We start from the raw sequence: 17,452 nt of genomic DNA, 5'->3' as shown, positions 1-17,452 counted from the left end.
AGGCACTAAGGGTCTTGAACCTAGGCCACAGGAGTTGCTGAATGGGATCCTTTACTCTTTGTGATACCATGCTGCAGGGTCAGATAGTAAAAACTGCAGCTTATACCTTCCCAACAGAAGCTACACCTAGGGTTGCCAACTTTCTAATTGCATAAAACCAAACACCCTACCCACGCTCCTTCCCTGAGGCCCCACCCCCACTCACTACATTCCCCCTCCCTCGGTGGCTCGCTCTTCCCCACCCTCACTCACTTTCACTGGGCTGGGGCAGGGGGTTGGGGTGTGGGAGGGGGTGAAGGCTCTAACTGGGGGTGTGGGCTCTGGGTGGGGCCAGAAATGAAGGGTTCAGGGTGCAGGAGGGGGCTCCGGGCTGGGACAGGGAGTTGGGGTGCAGGAGGCTCTGGCTGGGGATGTGGACTCTGGGGTGGGACTGGGGATGAGGGGTTTGGGGTGCAGGAGGGGGCTCTAGGCTGGGGGGTGGGGCTGAGGGATTCAGAGTGCAGGAGAGGGCTGCGGGTTGGGACAGGGGGCTGGGGTGCAGGGGGGGTGAGGGCTCTGGCTGGGGTTGCGGGCTTTGGGGTGGGGCTGGGGATGAGGAGTTTGGGGTGCAGGAGGGGGCTCTGGGTTTGGGGGGGCTCAGGGCTGGGGCAGCAGGTTGGGGGTGGGGCGTGGGCTTACCTCGGGCAGCTTCTGGTCAGCGGCACAGTGGGGCTAAAGCAGGCTAGTCCCTATCTGCCCTGGCTAGTCCCTATCTGTCCTGGCACCGCGCTGTGCCCCGGAAGTGGACAGCAGGTCCAGCTCCTAGGAGTGGGAGGCCAGGAGGCTCTGCATGCTGCTTTCGCCCGCAAGCACCACCCCCCCAGCTCCCATTAGCCATAGTTCCCAGCCAATGCGAGTGCGGAGCCGGTGCTTGGGGTGGGGGTAGCGCGTGGAGCCCTGTGGCCCCCCGCCTAGGAGCCGGAACTGCTGCCCGCTTCCGGGGCATAGTGCGGTGCCAGGACAGGTAGGGACTAGCCTGACTTAGCCCTGCAGCAGCACCACCGACCGGACTTTTAACGGCCCGGTCGCCGGTGCTGACCGGAGCCACCAGGGTCTCTTTTTGACCAGGCATTCTGGTTGAAAATCAGACACCTGGCAACCCTAGATACACACACTGACTCAGAAGGATCAGCTGACTAGCTGCCAACTGCTGATTGGTCATCTCCTAGCATAGATCTTGTTCCTGCCACACCCCTTGTCTGAGCAATTAGTTGTTAGGCTTGCTGCTGCTGAGACCCTTAAGGCTGAGTTCCTGCCTCCTGGCCGGGTTCCCATGCCTAGTTCCAGTTACCTTTCCTTGTTCCTGCTTCTTTGTACTTACTGACCCCAGGAGTGACTTCTGGTTCTCACTCTGGTTTAACCTTTGGTATCTAACTGTGACTTTGGCTTGACTGTTGGCATGACTCTGACTCCAGTTTGACCCTTGGCATGTCTTCTGCCTCTGGCTGTGACCCTTGGTGTGACTCTGGGCTTTGACCATTAGATCAGGCTGCCCCTGTATGAGCCCTGGCTGAATCCTTGAAGAAGGGGATTGGAAAGAAGCAAGAGCAGAGATGAAGATGGGGTTGTGCAGAACCTTGAAAGTAAGGACAAAAGCTTGAATCTGAAAGAAGAAAAAGCTCAGGGGAGAAGTTGGAAAAGGGGTGTGACGTGGTCCAAATGGCAGATGACAAAGATGATTTGAGGCTCTGAATTTTGGATGGGGAAGGTAGTGAGTTGGAAAATGAATACTAGAGAGGGGAAGGTTGCAGTACTTCAGGTGGAAGATACATATCCATAGCTTGGTTATTTCAGCTGTGGGGTCAGAAAAGATGGTTCTAATTTTTCTTGAGATTTGCAGAAGGAAATGACAATTGGCCACATGCTTTGAGACTTATTCTGACCAACTAGCTGTCATTTGTGTTCCAGGGGTTTACTTCTGGCCTCGTGTAAATTGCTGAGCCACTGCTGTTCTATAATTTGGGAAATGAACCTAAAATAGAAATTAATTGGAGAGTATTAAATTAATGGGCAATGGAAGGATGGTCCTACTAGCTGAGGACTTGGGAGAACCAGTTTAAATTCTTTGCTCTACCACAGATTTCCTGTGTGACCTTGAGCAAGTCTCTCAATTCCCCATCTACAAAATCAGAAGAATAGCCTTTCCCCTAGCCCTGTGTAGGAAAGGACATTAAACGCTGTGCAGTGTTCGGATACTGGGCCACGTAAGTGCTGAAGGTACAGACAGTATGGGATCAAAAAAGCTAGAAAATCCTCATTACCATCATTGTGAATTTTTTATCTTGATAACAGGAGAGTATAATTAGTGGTCTTTACTTAATTCCACCTTCCGTGTAAGATGCTATCTAAAATATTTATGAAATTCATCCCATTATTGGGTATTTAATATTTTAGGCTCCCCCCTCCCCCGATTTATTACCGATAGCTAATTTGCTAGTCGGCTGAAAAGAGGTAAAGGTCAGACTGAGCTGCTTTCTTTGGTTTAGATAAAACAAGTAGACCAACATTATCTCTGGGGTAATTCCATTAACTTTATCAGAATAACTCCAGGAATAAATTTGGCCATATATATTTATAAAATAGATACAGGTGGCTGATTTCTCAGCAGCAATATGTTTCTATTAATATATCATTTTTTTCACAGTATGGTATCCCATAATATAACTATTTTCCATTTGCTTCTTAGCAAGTTTCTTACTCCATTATTTACTAGTGTGTGTAAAGGTTCTTATTATGAATATAATAATGAAAAACACTGCTACCGCACACCTATCAGAAGGTAGGCAGCCTTTCGTTTAGTTTTTTTACATGCAACAGCTAGCCAGTTAAAGTCAAAATTATCCCTCAATCTCTCTTCAATAGTTCAAAAAATCTTGTGAATAAAACACCAGGCCTCAAGAATTCTGAATATCCTTCTGTTTTCAAATCTTGACTCAATATTTTCATTAGCATTTGGCCAATATTGTAGTCTTGAGCAGAGCTAGGTAGGTGAGTATCAGATATTGTACTGAATAAGAAAAACACACAGTGCATAGATATATTTTATACTTTTCTAATATGCCACATAGCTGAGTAAAAAGTAAAGCTAGTGAGAATTTTTTCCCTGCAAAAATTTTTGCCGAAAGCAACAACAAAAAAATTATGTTGAAATTTTCAGTGGAAAAATCCAACTTTTCATCAAAAACCTCCAAACTGATTTTTTTTAAAAGCCAAAAACAGGAACATTTTTGTTTTTCTTGACTTTCTTTTTCCCAACAAAAAATATTGTTCAAGGAAAGCAGAAACGTCTCAGGAACACTCTTAATTTAGTTAAAAACCTACTTTTCCATCCAAAAAAAGTTTCAGCAGAATTTTTGATGAGCCATATTAAAAATAATTTAGCTTCATCAGAAGAAAAAGGTTTTTAGAATAGGCCAAAACTCCAGCACATTAGAAATGGATGGATTTTGCCTATATTTGAAATAAACAGCATCATACTCAATTTGATCTAGACTGTAGCTCATTATTATGATAGAGGACATGAGTAGCCTCTAGTCACACAAGAAGTCCCATTGAATTAAGCAGCACAACTATATAGTTCTGGCTATACTTGAGTAAGTGTTGACAAGATCAAGCCCATAGTGTGTGTTTGTGTTGGGGGAAATAGGGCCAGATCATTAACTGGTATAAATTGCATTGACTTCAGTGGAGCTACCTGATGCATGCACACTAGCTGAGAATTTAGCCCTAGCCTTTAATTCAATGCTACTCAGAAACCAACACAAATGGCTACTGGACACTTCTGGAGGTTATAAAAATACTTTACCTGTGGGGACTGGACAGCTTAGAGGATAGTAACTGGTGTTAACCTTTCACTTCTAAGTCATCAACTGAATGCAGCCCAGGGCAACACTGACCAAAAATTGACACTACCTGTGGCTTTTTCGGTGGCCTGTGTAAAATGTGTTGGCCATCTCAGAACAGTTGCTAATAGACTGGTGTTAACCATCACAGAACTACATTGGGCATCCTTGTTGGCCAACTCAGCAGGCACACCAAGGCCCAATTGGACCTGGATATTGAATGTTTCTCACTCTGAAGGTCTCTCCAGATTGCACTGGTGGGGTATCAGTGGAAGCTTGTACTGCAGCTACCCATCTTGTAAGTGGATAAATAAGCAACTGCATTTTCCAAGGGTTGTCAGTTTAGCATTTGTCACAAACAACAGTCAGTCCAAAGATGGCTTTCCCCTGTATGGTTAGCTATACATAGACAAAACTGGTGTTGAAATAACCCTCAAACTAAAATATCCTGTCAGTATCACAGAGTTTTATATATGGATGTGGAATAAGGGAGTGTGTGCAGAATGTTCAGATGTCTTTCAACTCCTGTGATGAAGATCACTTCAGAATTCCCTGAACAGGGTTACAAAATGTCTATTGCAGAGGTCTGAAAATATGTCTGTCAATAAGGCCAGGATGGCATTAAAACCCTGGTCTCAAAGTTCATCTGACATCTATATCTTTCCTTTCTTAATTCTTTTATCAAATGCCTTGAAATACCAGCATTACATTGGAGAAGTCAATGGAGTTACACCAGAGACGTATTTGTCCCATAGACTATGTTAAGGGAGACCATCAAATGTTAGGAATGCAACAAAAGTGTAAAAATGGGAATTCAGACTTTGTTTCCAATTTAAATCATGGAGATGCGCTTTACAGAGCAGCTAAAAATACTCATTCTTCAGAAACTCTGTTTCTGTTTTGTATAGAGCAAGCTTTGAAGCTGTATATTGCTATAATTTGAAACCAGTAGAATAATTACTGTTCTCTTTATGCTGATATGAAATTGCTGTTCCTTGAAATTCAGAGGGATTATGATTAGTTTATTTGTTTACAAATGTACAACTAGTTAATTGACCACTTATCTTATCTCCAGTTTAACAACAGCTGCAGTTTTACAGTCTGAGTTTATGATTAAATGCGAACATTCAGCATTCCTAAAAATAGAGAACAATTGGAATGGAAGTGTTTGGGCCAATCTACTGACTTGGAATATAATTAGCATCTAAAGCTTTGCCCTTGTATATGCTTGTACTGCTCTGTTGAGTCTCAGCATTGTAAACAGCCTGGCTAATATGACTAGGATGATGGAAAATTAGAGCTGTTCAAAGTTTTTGGATCAAAAAATTTTCACAATGCAATATGTAACTTAGTGTAAATAGATGAGGTTTTTCAGGAAAATATTGTTTTTTTTTTTTTTTTTTAAAAAACCCTAAACTTTCATTTTTTTCAATGGGGAAAATTGAAACAAAATATTTCATTTCAAACTGCAATTTCAAAATGATAAAAGACAAAAACACCCTATGACCTATGGGTGAACCTTTTCCCACAAAATGATCATTCCATATCTGACCTCTGAGACCTTGTCCTCAAAGGAAACCTGCACAACACCTTACACGGTCAAAAGATGAGACTTTGCTAGACACTAAAAATCATGGACTCAGTAGACACTGCGTTTCTCTCCTTACAACAATCCATAACCCACTAACCCCCCTTTGTCCTATGTCAGCAGAGGTGTTAATTGCCCACTTCATCTTGAATGTGCTCTTGCAGCATGTGTTAACTCTTTTTGCTTAATAATCTTTTCCACCTTGTATTTAGCGGTGACACTCTGAGTACCTTTCCCAGACCCACGAAGAGCTCTGTGTCTCAGGGCTTGTCTACACTGGCAACGTTAACGTGGCTTGTATAGTCACGGCGGAGCGCTGGGAGAGAACTCTCCCAGCACTCTAAAAAACCCACCTCCACGAGGGGCGTAGCTACCAGCGCTGATGCACTGTCTACACTGGCGCTTTACAGCGCTGAAACTTTCTGTGCTCAAGGGGATTTTTTTCACACCCCAGAGTGAGAAAGTTGCAGCGCTGTAAAATGCCAGTGTAGACAAGCCCACAAAATATTACCTCACCCACCTTGTCTCTCTCATATCCTGGGACCAACACTGCAAACAAAATTTCAAAATGTCGACATTTTGAAATGAAACATTTCCAAACATCTGTCAGGGATGGCCTAGGTCTATTTAATCCTGCCTCAGTGTGGGAGGATAGACTAACTAGACCACTTGAGGTCCCTTCCACCCCATGTGATCTCATTTCAACTGAAAATGTCAAAATATTTCATGTCAACATTTCCAAACAGCCTAACCAACAAAAAACTTGAGTACAAAATGCCCCCTTCCCCTGCCCCTTTAGAAAAGCCCTGTAGAATTGAATAGAGTAACTTTTTTAGCAGTTTTTTAAATCATCCTGCAGAAAGATCTGACAATTTTGAAGGGGTTTAGAACCCCATTGGTTTCATTCCTATTACACTTTATAGGAATTTTCCATAAGAGTGAAGAAAATGGAAGGGGAAGTGTGCCTACACTTTGTCCGATGAAGACAACAGAGGGAATAGTGGGCATTAGACACCCCCCTTTTTCTTCCAGCCCCTCAAGGAAACAGCCAATGGGTGCCAATGGCTGTTAGTGGAAGGAATGGTAGAGGGACACAGGGTCCAATGGAGCCCCTCTGTTGGATTAGATAAGGTTCATAAGTATCCAAACTCATTCCAAATGCTGGACCTTCTGAAGAGCTCTTCTTACTGTTTTTAGATGCACTTTTGCAGTGTTGACAGAGGCCCCGAGTTTATAATCTGCCAGGGGGTGCTCCGCCCAGGCCATGACCCCACTCCATCCCTTCCCCCAATGCCCCACCCCCACCCCGCCTCTTCCCACCTCCGCTCTGCCTTCACCCGCCTCTTCTCGCCCCTGCCCCGCCTCTTCCCCGCCCAGTTCCCCTCCTCCCCCGTGCGCACTGCACCCTCCCTCCTCCCCCCAGCGCCTCCAGACGCCACTAAACAGCTGATCCGCGGCAGGCGGTAGGTGCTGGGAGGGAGGGAGGCTGAGAGGGGGAGGCGCTGATTGGTGGGGCCTGCCGGCGGGCAGGAGGTACTGGGAGGTGGGAGAGGCGTTGATAGGGGGCTGCTGGTGGCTGCTAAGCACCCACCATTTTTTCCCCCTGGGTGCTCCAGCCCCGGAGCACCCACAGAGTCGGCGCCTATGAGTGTTGATGCTGGGTTTGACAAAGTTCTTTCATAACTGGGGCTCCTAGGTGCTACCATAATACAAATAATAAATGTCTCTTGCAGTGTTTCATAATTGTTACAAAACCTCACAGACTGATGCCACATAGCAATGCCATTTATAGGATCCAGTATTTAGCGTCTCTTTAAAGCCAAATGATTAAAAAAACCAACCAACCAAAACACACCCCAGGGGCAGGGAGGAGGGGTAAATTTGAGAAGATTGTTATAAAAACTGAAGATGATGGGTGGATTTGGATTAAAATTTACTCAGTTCTCCCTCTGAGCTTGTCAAATTGTATTCCAGTTCCACATGAACCTCCCTGGATCTTAGCAGCTCAGACCTTGTCATCACTGTGAAAAAGGATATGTTCTAACTCGAGTAAACAAAGGCTCTGTCTACACTCAAACTGCTACAGCAGCATAGCTGAAGCGCTGACTCAGTACAGTGACAGGAGGGGTTCTCCCATCTCTGTAGTTAATCCATCTCCCTGAGAGGGAATGGTTAGGGTGACAGAAGAATTCCATTGACCCGGTGCTCTGGGGGCTAGGTCAGTTTAACTACGTTGGTCAGGGCTGTGGATTTTGCTATACCAACATAAATTTTCAGCCCTAAAACTAAGTAAAATCCCCTTGAAGACAAGGCAGTTTGCAGTTTTTACGTGAGTTAGCAAGTCAAAGTAAAGACCTGTGCAGCCTAGGGCTAATAATTCCTGTAATTTACACCAGTGGTTCTCAAAGCCGGTCCGCTGCTTGTTCAGGGAAAGCCCCTGGTGGGCCGGGATGGTTTGTTTACCTGCCGTGTCCGTAGGTTCGGCCGATCGCAGCTCCCACTGGCCGCGGTTTGCCGCTCCAGGCCAATGGGGGCTGCGGGAAGGGCGGCCAGCACATACCTCGGCCCGCGCCGCTTCCCGCAGCCCCCATTGGCCTAGAGCAGAGAACCACGGCCAGTGGGAGCCGCGATTGGCCGAACCTGTGGATGCAGCAGGTAAACAAACCATCCCGGCCTGCCAGGGGCTTTCCCTGAACAAGCGGCGGACCGGCTCTGAGAGCCACTGATTTACACAACTGCCTTGTCTTCACTAGGACTGTACCTTGCTAACTTGAGTTAGAGCCACACCTTGTTTCCTAGTCAAGAAGTACTCTTAGGCCTGGTCTATACTAGAAAATAAACTCATCTTAACTACATTGCTCAAGGGCATGGAAAAAATCCTCATCCCTGAGCCGTGTAGTTAAGCCGACCTAACCCCAGTGTATACAGGGCTATGTTGATGGAATTTTTTTTCCATAAACCTAGCTACTGCCTCTTGAATGTGGATTACCTACAGCGATGGCAGAACACCTCCTGCCAGCATAGGCAGTATCTACACTGAAGTGCTGCAGTAGTGCAGCTGTGCTGCTGTAGCATTTGAAGTGTAGACAAGTCCTTAGGTATGAATGTATGTAAAGTACTTCAGGGCTTGTCTCTCACCCAAGTTACATAGGTTTAACTTGGTTTAAACACTGATTTAGGCAAACTGGTGCAAACCCCTGTGTGGATGCTCTTATAGCGGTTTGGCTTACACCTGTAAAAAAATACGCCAGGTTTAAATCAGTTTGAGTGTCCACACACACAATTGCACTGGTTAAACTAGGTTTAAAATCATGTCTTTAGCATAACTAATTAAACCAGGCCTGAGATGAACGGCACCACTGCAATGCATTGTATTTACAGTAATATTAGTTCCATTATTTTATTCATCTTCAGAGCTAATCTCATTGTACAATGATAAATATAACAAATAACCCTCCTCATCGGCACTCCTTCTTCACCAAAAACAAACAAACAAATAAATAAATACATTTAAAAAAAGCAAGCAGATTCATTATTTTATTTCATTGACAATAAGTCAAGAATTGCTACGATATATGTCAGGACTGTTTGACACAACTTGAATAAGATTCAGAAATGTTACTGACATGAGTTTTGAATGAATTTTTAATCTCTACAGTCATTGCCAAGGCAGTGTAAGGAAGACTAGGGATATTTAGATAGAACTAGATTTCACCGATTTACAATAGTGACCTCTTTGAATTCCCTGCCTGAATGCTCTGCAATCTTCCTATGCCCATATTTATCCATTTGTCTTATATCTTCCCTACTCAGTACTCAACTGTGAAATGTTTCAACCACTGAAAAGGGTTTGTGTGCACACGTGTAACCACACTTAGTATTGTAGTTATCTGCTTCCCAAGATGAAGAGTGTAAATGTAATTGGTTATTGATGGCCTATTTGTATGCTAATGTTGTGCAATAAAAAAGCTAAAGTATAATTAACACTCTTGCTTCTCACACACAGCTCTGAAAGGTCAATGGATTTTATGTAATAAATTCTGAAATACTGGAAAACACAGGTGCAGCATCTCAAAATCTGCAATGTTTATTAACTGTTTATTACAAATGCCGACATTTACCTTTTGCTCCTGACGCTTTTGTCACGTGACTGTTTTTAGTTCCTAAAACTACTGTGATCCTGTGTTCAGCAGCATAATCTTCTGGAGTTTGCCAAATTTCAGCAATAGTGGTTTCCAAGGAAATATCTTTCTCTTTTATTTCATTAACCCAAAAATAAATAAAATATATGGAGATATACCTATCTCATAGAACTGGAAGGGACCCTGAAAGGTCATTGAGTCCAGCCCCCTGCCTTCACTAGGCAGAACAAAGTACTGATTTTGCCCCAGATCCCTAAGTGGCCCCCTCAAGGATTGAGCTCCCAATCTTGGGTTTAGCAGGCTAATGCTTAAACCACTGAGCTATCCCTCCCCCACTGACTCAGCCTCTGAAGCCGTACAGCGTGCACCCCTGGCGTTTCAGGGCGTACACCACATGCATGGCAGTCACGGTTTTCCTTTTGGCGTGCTCGATGTAGGTCACCGCATCGTGGATCACGTTCTTCAGGAAAACCTTCAGCACCCCGCGGGTCTCTTCATAGATCAGCCCTGAGATGCGCTTCACCCCGCTGCTGCGAGCCAAGCGACAGATCGCCGGCTTCGTAATGCCCTGGATGTTGTCTTGCAAGACCTTATGGTGCCGTTTAGCACCTCCCTTACCCAGCCCCTTTCCCTCCTTGCCGTGACTGGACATCTTGCAAACAGATAGCTAATACCACCGCTGTGTAAAAAAAAAAAAAAAAAATACAGGCAGAGCTATCCAGATCTTGGGACAGAAAGGGTCTGTTGTTGGGAAGTAGCAGGTATTAGTACTGTGATGCTCTATGATTAAAGATGACCATTTATATCATTGATATTACCACTGTTATACAATTGCAGCAAATCTTGCACAAAGTATGTCATGTAAGGTGTCAATGGAAAAGTTATGATTTGTCTTGATTAAATCCATGTATCATCTTTGTATTTAAAATGATGAATATTGCTATATACTTATATCTAAAACATGTGTTCCTGGGTGACACCCCTCAGATTTGCATTAGGGCTAGACAGCTATGTGTTGATGGCCCATGAAGGATACTCCAGTCTCACAATGGACCACCGAAGAAACTCATCCTGTCTAGATAGCTCTTCCTGAGGATGCCTCAGACAGCGAGGAGCCAATGGCCACCACCTATGATTCAGCAAAAACATGTAGGGACATATAAGGACATGTGAGACTGGACTCCATCTTGGGCCAGTAATTTTCCATGCACCTGGGCTGGGGGCTTTGTTTGAGACAGTAAATTTCCAGGTACATGGCAGAAGATATAAAAGGCCTCACACACCTCCATTTTGCTTCGTTCCTGCTCTAATTCTCGAATGTGGATTTACAACTAAAAGGAGCTTTATGAACTATGGACTTGAGGACCTTCCAATCTTTTGAAGTTAGCAGAGAGACTCTTGCAAGGTAGCAGTCTATTCCATCACTGCTACAAACTTGATATAAGGACTTTGCAATCATCTGTATGTATAGTAGAACCTCAGTTACGAACATCTCAGGAATGGAGGTTGTTTGTAACTCTGAAATGTTCGTAACTCTATTCTTTCAAAAGTTTACAACTGAACATTGACTTAATACAGCTTTGAAACTTTACTATGCAGAAGAAAAATGCTGCTTTTCCTTTATTTTTTTTAGTAGTTTACATTTAACACAGTACCGTACCGTATTTGCTTTTTTTTTGGTCTCTGCTGCTGACTGATTGTGTACTTCCACTTCCAGGTGAGGTGTGTGATTGACTGGTCAGTTCGTGACTCTGGTGTTCATAACTCTGAGGCTCTACTGTATATGATCTATTAACCATTTATAACTCTTATTTTCTTAATAAATCTTTAGTTTACTAAGGATTGGCTGACAGCATGATATTTAGGTAAGATCTGAAATACATATTGACCTAGAGCAGTGGTTCCCAAACTTGGTTTGCGCCTTGTTCAGGGTAAGCCCCTGGCAAGCCGCGAGATGTTTTGTTTACTTGAACGTCCGCAGGTACAGCCGCTCGCAGCTCCCAGTGACGGCGGTTTGCCGTTCCTGGCCAAGCCGTGAACCAAGTTTGGGAACCCCTGACCTAGAGTAAGTGTCTGATCCTTTGGGATTAGAAAGAACCACACATATGGGGAATTAGGTTTTTAGTAACCTCTCACTATATTAGCTTGGGTTGCCTGGATGGGAGCCGAGGGCTGAAATGCCTCAAGGAGACTGTTTGCCTTTTTGTTAACCAGTGTGGTGATACAGAGGTTTGTTGTTACTGGTTTGGTGAATCTAATTATAGAGTAAACCACCAGTTTTTGGGGGATTGTCTGCCCTATTTCTTGCAGTTTACCCTGAGTGTGGCATTCTCAGGGTGGCCCATCCCAGGCACTTGGTTGGGTTGAAACTGGGGAATGCAACAGCTGCCCTTCATTTGGGATACATATAAGAAACAATTAAGGTACACTAGGGAGCCAGATTGCTGAAACAATAGCCTTCTCCCCAAATACAGGCATGTGTCACTGCCTGAAACAAAGGCACATGTGGGCAGAGGAGTTTCACTGGCTATTCTTTTTGTGAAGGTCTGTGTGTCTGTGGGAGAGGCAGAAAGACCAGAGGGGGGGGAGTGAAGGAAGCACTAGACACAACTACAGAAGTGCTACTAGCTTGGCCCTGACAGAAAACTAAGAGGACAGCACTTTTGGGCCAAGTGTTGTCTAAGGCCTGGGCTACACTAGCAGGGGGGTTCGAACTAAGATACGCAACTTGAGCTACGCTATTCGCTTACTCCTCCTGCTGAGGTGGAATACAGTTGTTGATTCGGGGATCGATTTATCACGTCTAGACGAGACGCGATAAATCGATCCCCGATACATCGAACACTACCCGCCGATCTGGCGGGTAGTATAGACGTACCCTAAAAGGAGCTTGGAGCATTGAGCAGAGAAGCTATCTCCTGCTTTTTGATTCCTGCTGTGTTCAGGGACACACGACTGTGATGCACTCTTGTTTATTTACAAACAAAGATACCTGCCTCCATCATCCATTTCTCCTCCAACTGAAACAACCCACAGGACCCTGAATTTTTGACTAATTGCCCAGGTCAAAAAGGGGTAAAAGTGTAAGATCTGGCCCTAAATCTTTATAAACAGCCACTCACCGTAGCAGTCCCACTGGCTTTGAAGATTGACTTCAAATTTAACGTGACTGTTCATGTGAGTTGGGACTATTCACATGGATAAGTGTTTGGAGAACTGTCCCTTATACACAGAAAACATCATCCATACTTGGAGCCTGACCCTGCAAATCTTTATTCATATGAGTTAGTCCCATTGACTGCAGTGGGCTTTGGATCAGGCCTTAGATGCAACAACAGTAAGCACCTGAAAGCTATATTAGATGGCATTATTTACTATTACTTTAGCATGTAGGCACCCTTGTCATGGATCAGGACCTCAGGTACTGCATTAATTTCTAGATTCAGTGGATCTTTAGATATCGGTTATTAAAATTAAGTCAGAATTCAAATTAGAAAAAAAGCAAGATGATCAGAATGCTTTGATTTTTAAAATAAACATTGAGATTTGCTAGGACAAAATAAAATGATTTGACAGAATTAGAAGAGTGGCAGCCCTGGCTTTCCAATAGTATAAAGCGTATGTTTATAAACCTAGCCCCTGAAAAGAGACTGAACTTTGAAATTGGTCCTTCTGACCACCAGTGGTTTTGTATCATTTGTCAACCCCCAAACATAGGAGATCTGGCCATCAGACCTATGTAACTTTCACTCTCTCTGCATTCCTTACAAACAGTAAATCTTTTACTCACTATTCTTCATGTAGCTTATATGAATCAGTTTTAGTAATATGCATGGGGTATTCATACACCGTTTTAAAACGGATTGTTTCAAAATTTTCCTGTTTTAAAGAACATTTTTCTTAAATAAAGATCATGAGTTTTTTCCCTAAACAGTAACAGTTTATACATAGATTTAGATTTTTTTTTTAAATAACAGCCTTTTTTGTATAGCCATGTTGACTCTTCACTGTAGGTAATATATACTGTAGAAATAATCACTTGGGCATGAAAGGATCTGAAGAGATCCTTTGGTAATGTAACTGTTGCTTTTTATCAGGGCTGTAATACAAAGGACAACACTGACTTGATTCCACAACTTACTATGGTTATGTTGATAAATAGTCAATACATGTGGACTGCGAGAAGAGTGAGCACAAATTCTTGTAGTAGAAAAGATATGAAATCCACTCTGTATATGTGCAGAAAATCAACAACATTCACGATTTATCTTCATTTAATTGCCTTTTCTAACAGGTCCTAATTAGAGGATAACTTTTTCTTAGTTTCAGAATTGTTGTTTGATGATAAACACATGTGAATATAGACTTTATAGGCCAGATCCTCAGCTGGTGTAAATCAGTGGAGCTATGCCAATGCACTGGGGTGACCATACATCCTGTTTTTGGCCGGGACAGTCCCTTTTTTAAGTCCTGTCCCAGCCATCCTGACTTTTTTTGGCAGAACTGGGCATTTGTCACATTTGCTTTTGCTAACTTGATCAGTTGGCAAGAGCAAACAGAACAAATGCCCACTTTTGCCAAAAAAAAGTAGGGTGCGGAGGAACATGCAGGGTGCGGGGAGGCGAGCGGTTTGGGCCAGCCCTGCGGAGGGGGTGGGGGCGGGAACCTCGGGCTAGCCCCATGCAGTGTCCCGTTTTCCCTTTGGGAAATATGGTCACCCTACAATGTACCGAGATGAGGATCTGGCCCATATCTGTATATGTGAAAACATAAACTGAGAGATTTTCAGAAAATTATATGCAATGAAGTTAGCATAATTACATTTGAAACTGAGCTAGGTTAGCAGAATTCTCAGTTCATTTCTTCTGTTTTCAGAATGGAGAGTGGTAAATAGTGGTGTCCCCCAGGGGTCTGTACTGGGACCAGTCCTATTCAACATATTCATAAATGATCTGGAAAAAGGGGTAAACAGTGAGATGGCAAAATTTGCAGATGATACAAAACTACTCAAGATAGTTAAGTCCCAAGCAGACTCCAAAGAGCTACATAAAGGATCTCACAAAACTGGGTGACTGGGCAACAAAATGGCAGATTAAATTGAATGCTGATAAATGCAAAGTAATGCACATAGGAAAACATAATCCTAACTATACATATAAAATCATAGAATGTCAGGGTTGGAAGGGACCTCAGGAGGTCATCTAGTCCAACCCCCTGCTCAAAGCAGGACCAATCCCCAGACAGATTTTTGCCCCAGATCCCTAAATGGCTCTCTTAAGGATTGAGCTCACAACCCTGCGTTTAGAAAGCCAATGCTTAAACCACTGAGCTATCCCTCCCCCCGATGAGCTCTAAATTAGTTGTTACCACTCAAGAAAGAGATCTTGGAGTCATTGTGGATAGTTCTCTGAAAACATCCACTCGATGTGCAGCAGCAGTCAAAAAAGCAAACAGAATGTTCGGAATCATTAAAAAAGGGATTTTTTAGACAGAAAATATCATATTGCTTCTATATAAATCCATGGTACTCCCACATCTTGAATACTGTGCAGATGTGGTCGCCCCATCTCAAAAAAGATATATTGTAATTGGAAAAGGTTCAGAAAAGGGCAACAAAAATTATTAGGGGTATGGAACGGAGAGATTAATAAGGCTATGTCTACACTACTGCGGTAAGTCGACCTATGCTACGCATCTCCAGCTACGTGAATAACATAGCTGGAGTCGACATACCTTAGGTCGAGTTACTGTGGGGTCTACACCGCAGAGGGTCAATGGGAGAAACTCTCCCGTTGACATACCTTACTCTTCTCGTTGGGTACAGGGGTCGACTGGAGAGCGATCTGCTGTCGATTTGGTGGGTCTTCACTACACCCGCTAAATTGACCACCAGTGGATCGATCTCAGAGCATTGATCCCAGTTGTATTGTAGATGTAGCCTAAGACTGGGACTTTTCAGCTTGGAAAAGAGATGACTAAGGGGGGATATGATAGAGGTCTATAAAATCATGACTGGTGTGGAGAAAGTAAATAAGAAAGTGTTATTTACTTCTCATAACACAAGAACTAGGGGTCACCAAATGAAATTAATAGGCAGCAGATTTAAAACAAACAAAAGGAAGTATTTCTTCATACCACACACAGTCAACCTGTGAAACTCCTCGCCAGAGGATGTTGTGAAGGCAAAGACTATAACAGGGTTCAAAAAAGAAATAGGTAAGTTCATGGAGGATAGGTCCATCAATGGCTATTAGCCAGGATGGTGTCCCTAGCCTCTGTTTGCCAGGAACTGGGAATGGGCGACAGGGGATGGATCACTTGATGATTACCTGTTCTGTTCATTCTCTCTGGGGCACCTGGCATTGTTCACTGTCAAAAGACAGGATACTGGCTAAATAGACCTTTGGTCTGACCCAGTATGTCTGTTCTTCTGAACAGCATTTGGTAAAAGGTAGCTGACTATGGTTAGCTTCTTGGAGCATGTCTACACCACAGAGCCTTTGCTGGTATAGCTATATTGGCAAAGCCCCCTAGTAGCGACAGACCAGCAAAAGGAGTTCTGCCAGCATAGCTACACCACCTCCCCAAATGACAGTAGCGCTATGCTGACAAAGGCTGTAGCTATGCCTGTTAGGGGGTGTGATTCCCCAATCCTGGGTGACATAGTTATTTTGATACAACTTTGTAGAGTAGACTAAATCTCAGTCCAGATATAAGGAACAGGCTATGTTAAGTCAGGGAATGCTTGCATGAAATAATTGACTTTGTTTAAATCTCACTGCAATTTATTTGAAAGAACAACACTGAAAAATGACATTTATTTTACTGAGTTCCCCGTTCATTTCTGTAGTCTGATCTCATCATTCATGCAGCTCAAGTGCATGAGATTTGCAGATGAATATTTATTCTAGATGATGGAGTATCCTTTTGGCAATCTAATATACTTCACTAAAAAAATTAAACCGATTCTATACTGGGCTGCCTGTTTTGAGTGTTAACAGAGATGATGAATCTAGTAATAAATACCTTGCTCTCCTATGGCGCTTTTTAGCAGTAGATCTCAAAATGCTTTACAAAGGAGGTCAGTACCATCATCCCCATTTGAAAATTCTATCTTGTTTTAGTGGATCACGGTGGGCCAACCAATTGTGTGGGCCCCAAGTCTTATTGGGGGCCCCTCTCAAGTCCCAGAGTACTCTCAATGGAAGCCAGGTTTTAAATAGATACAGTTTCATGGTCTTGAAGAGAATTATGGGACCCTTGCTGTGATATTTACAGGAGGAACAACATGACTTTAAACTGGGATTACATTTGGTTCTTGAATCAATGATGGAATTAAGTGACTGAAATTCACCTCCCTCAACACCTCCTTTTATTCTGTCCTTTCACATAAGTGATGCTGGGGCAGGGGTGGGATTTCTGCGGTTCAGCCTTTAATTATAACTCTGATCTGTCTCATAATTGGAAATTAAGACCAAGATCTCATAGTTCACACAACCCCAAGATGAAAGCACAAGAACTACATGGAATGACAAAATATGTTATAGGGGGAAATGATGCTACAGTATGTATCTTGTAACAGGACTGGATTTCCCCATGAAAGAAAGAATATAGAAATTTAGTTTTAAATTGAGTGCCTACATTGCTAAATACATACTTAGGCATTTAAATGAGTAGTCTGCTTTTCAAAGATGTTGCACACCTCCAATTTCCATTGATTTCAGTGAGTGCCATGATGTTTGAAATCAGTCTTTCTTAAAGAGGATACACTTACTAAAGAAAATGGCTGCTACTTCCGCACACCTTATGTTCCATCTTGGTCTCCTTTGTTTACCAGGATT

At 43.3% G+C, this 17,452-nt stretch overlaps 1 protein-coding gene across 1 annotated transcript; it reads right to left on the bottom strand.

Moving 5' to 3' along the window:
- Window positions 1-9,951: 9,951 nt before the first annotated feature.
- On the bottom strand, window positions 9,952-10,263 carry LOC112113347 (histone H4-like). The gene has a single exon (XM_024209602.1). It carries the CDS (start codon window positions 10,261-10,263, stop codon window positions 9,952-9,954), a length of 312 nt encoding a protein of 103 aa, XP_024065370.1.
- Between the last annotated feature and the right edge of the window lie 7,189 nt (window positions 10,264-17,452).

This window comes from Terrapene carolina, unplaced genomic scaffold, assembly GCF_002925995.2.
Source record: "Terrapene carolina triunguis isolate 2854851 unplaced genomic scaffold, T_m_triunguis-2.0 Scaffold58, whole genome shotgun sequence".
In the NCBI taxonomy this organism is placed as follows: domain Eukaryota; kingdom Metazoa; phylum Chordata; order Testudines; family Emydidae; genus Terrapene; species Terrapene triunguis.
Note: the sequence above shows the minus strand (reverse complement) of the source record. Positions and strands in the feature narration are given on the sequence as shown.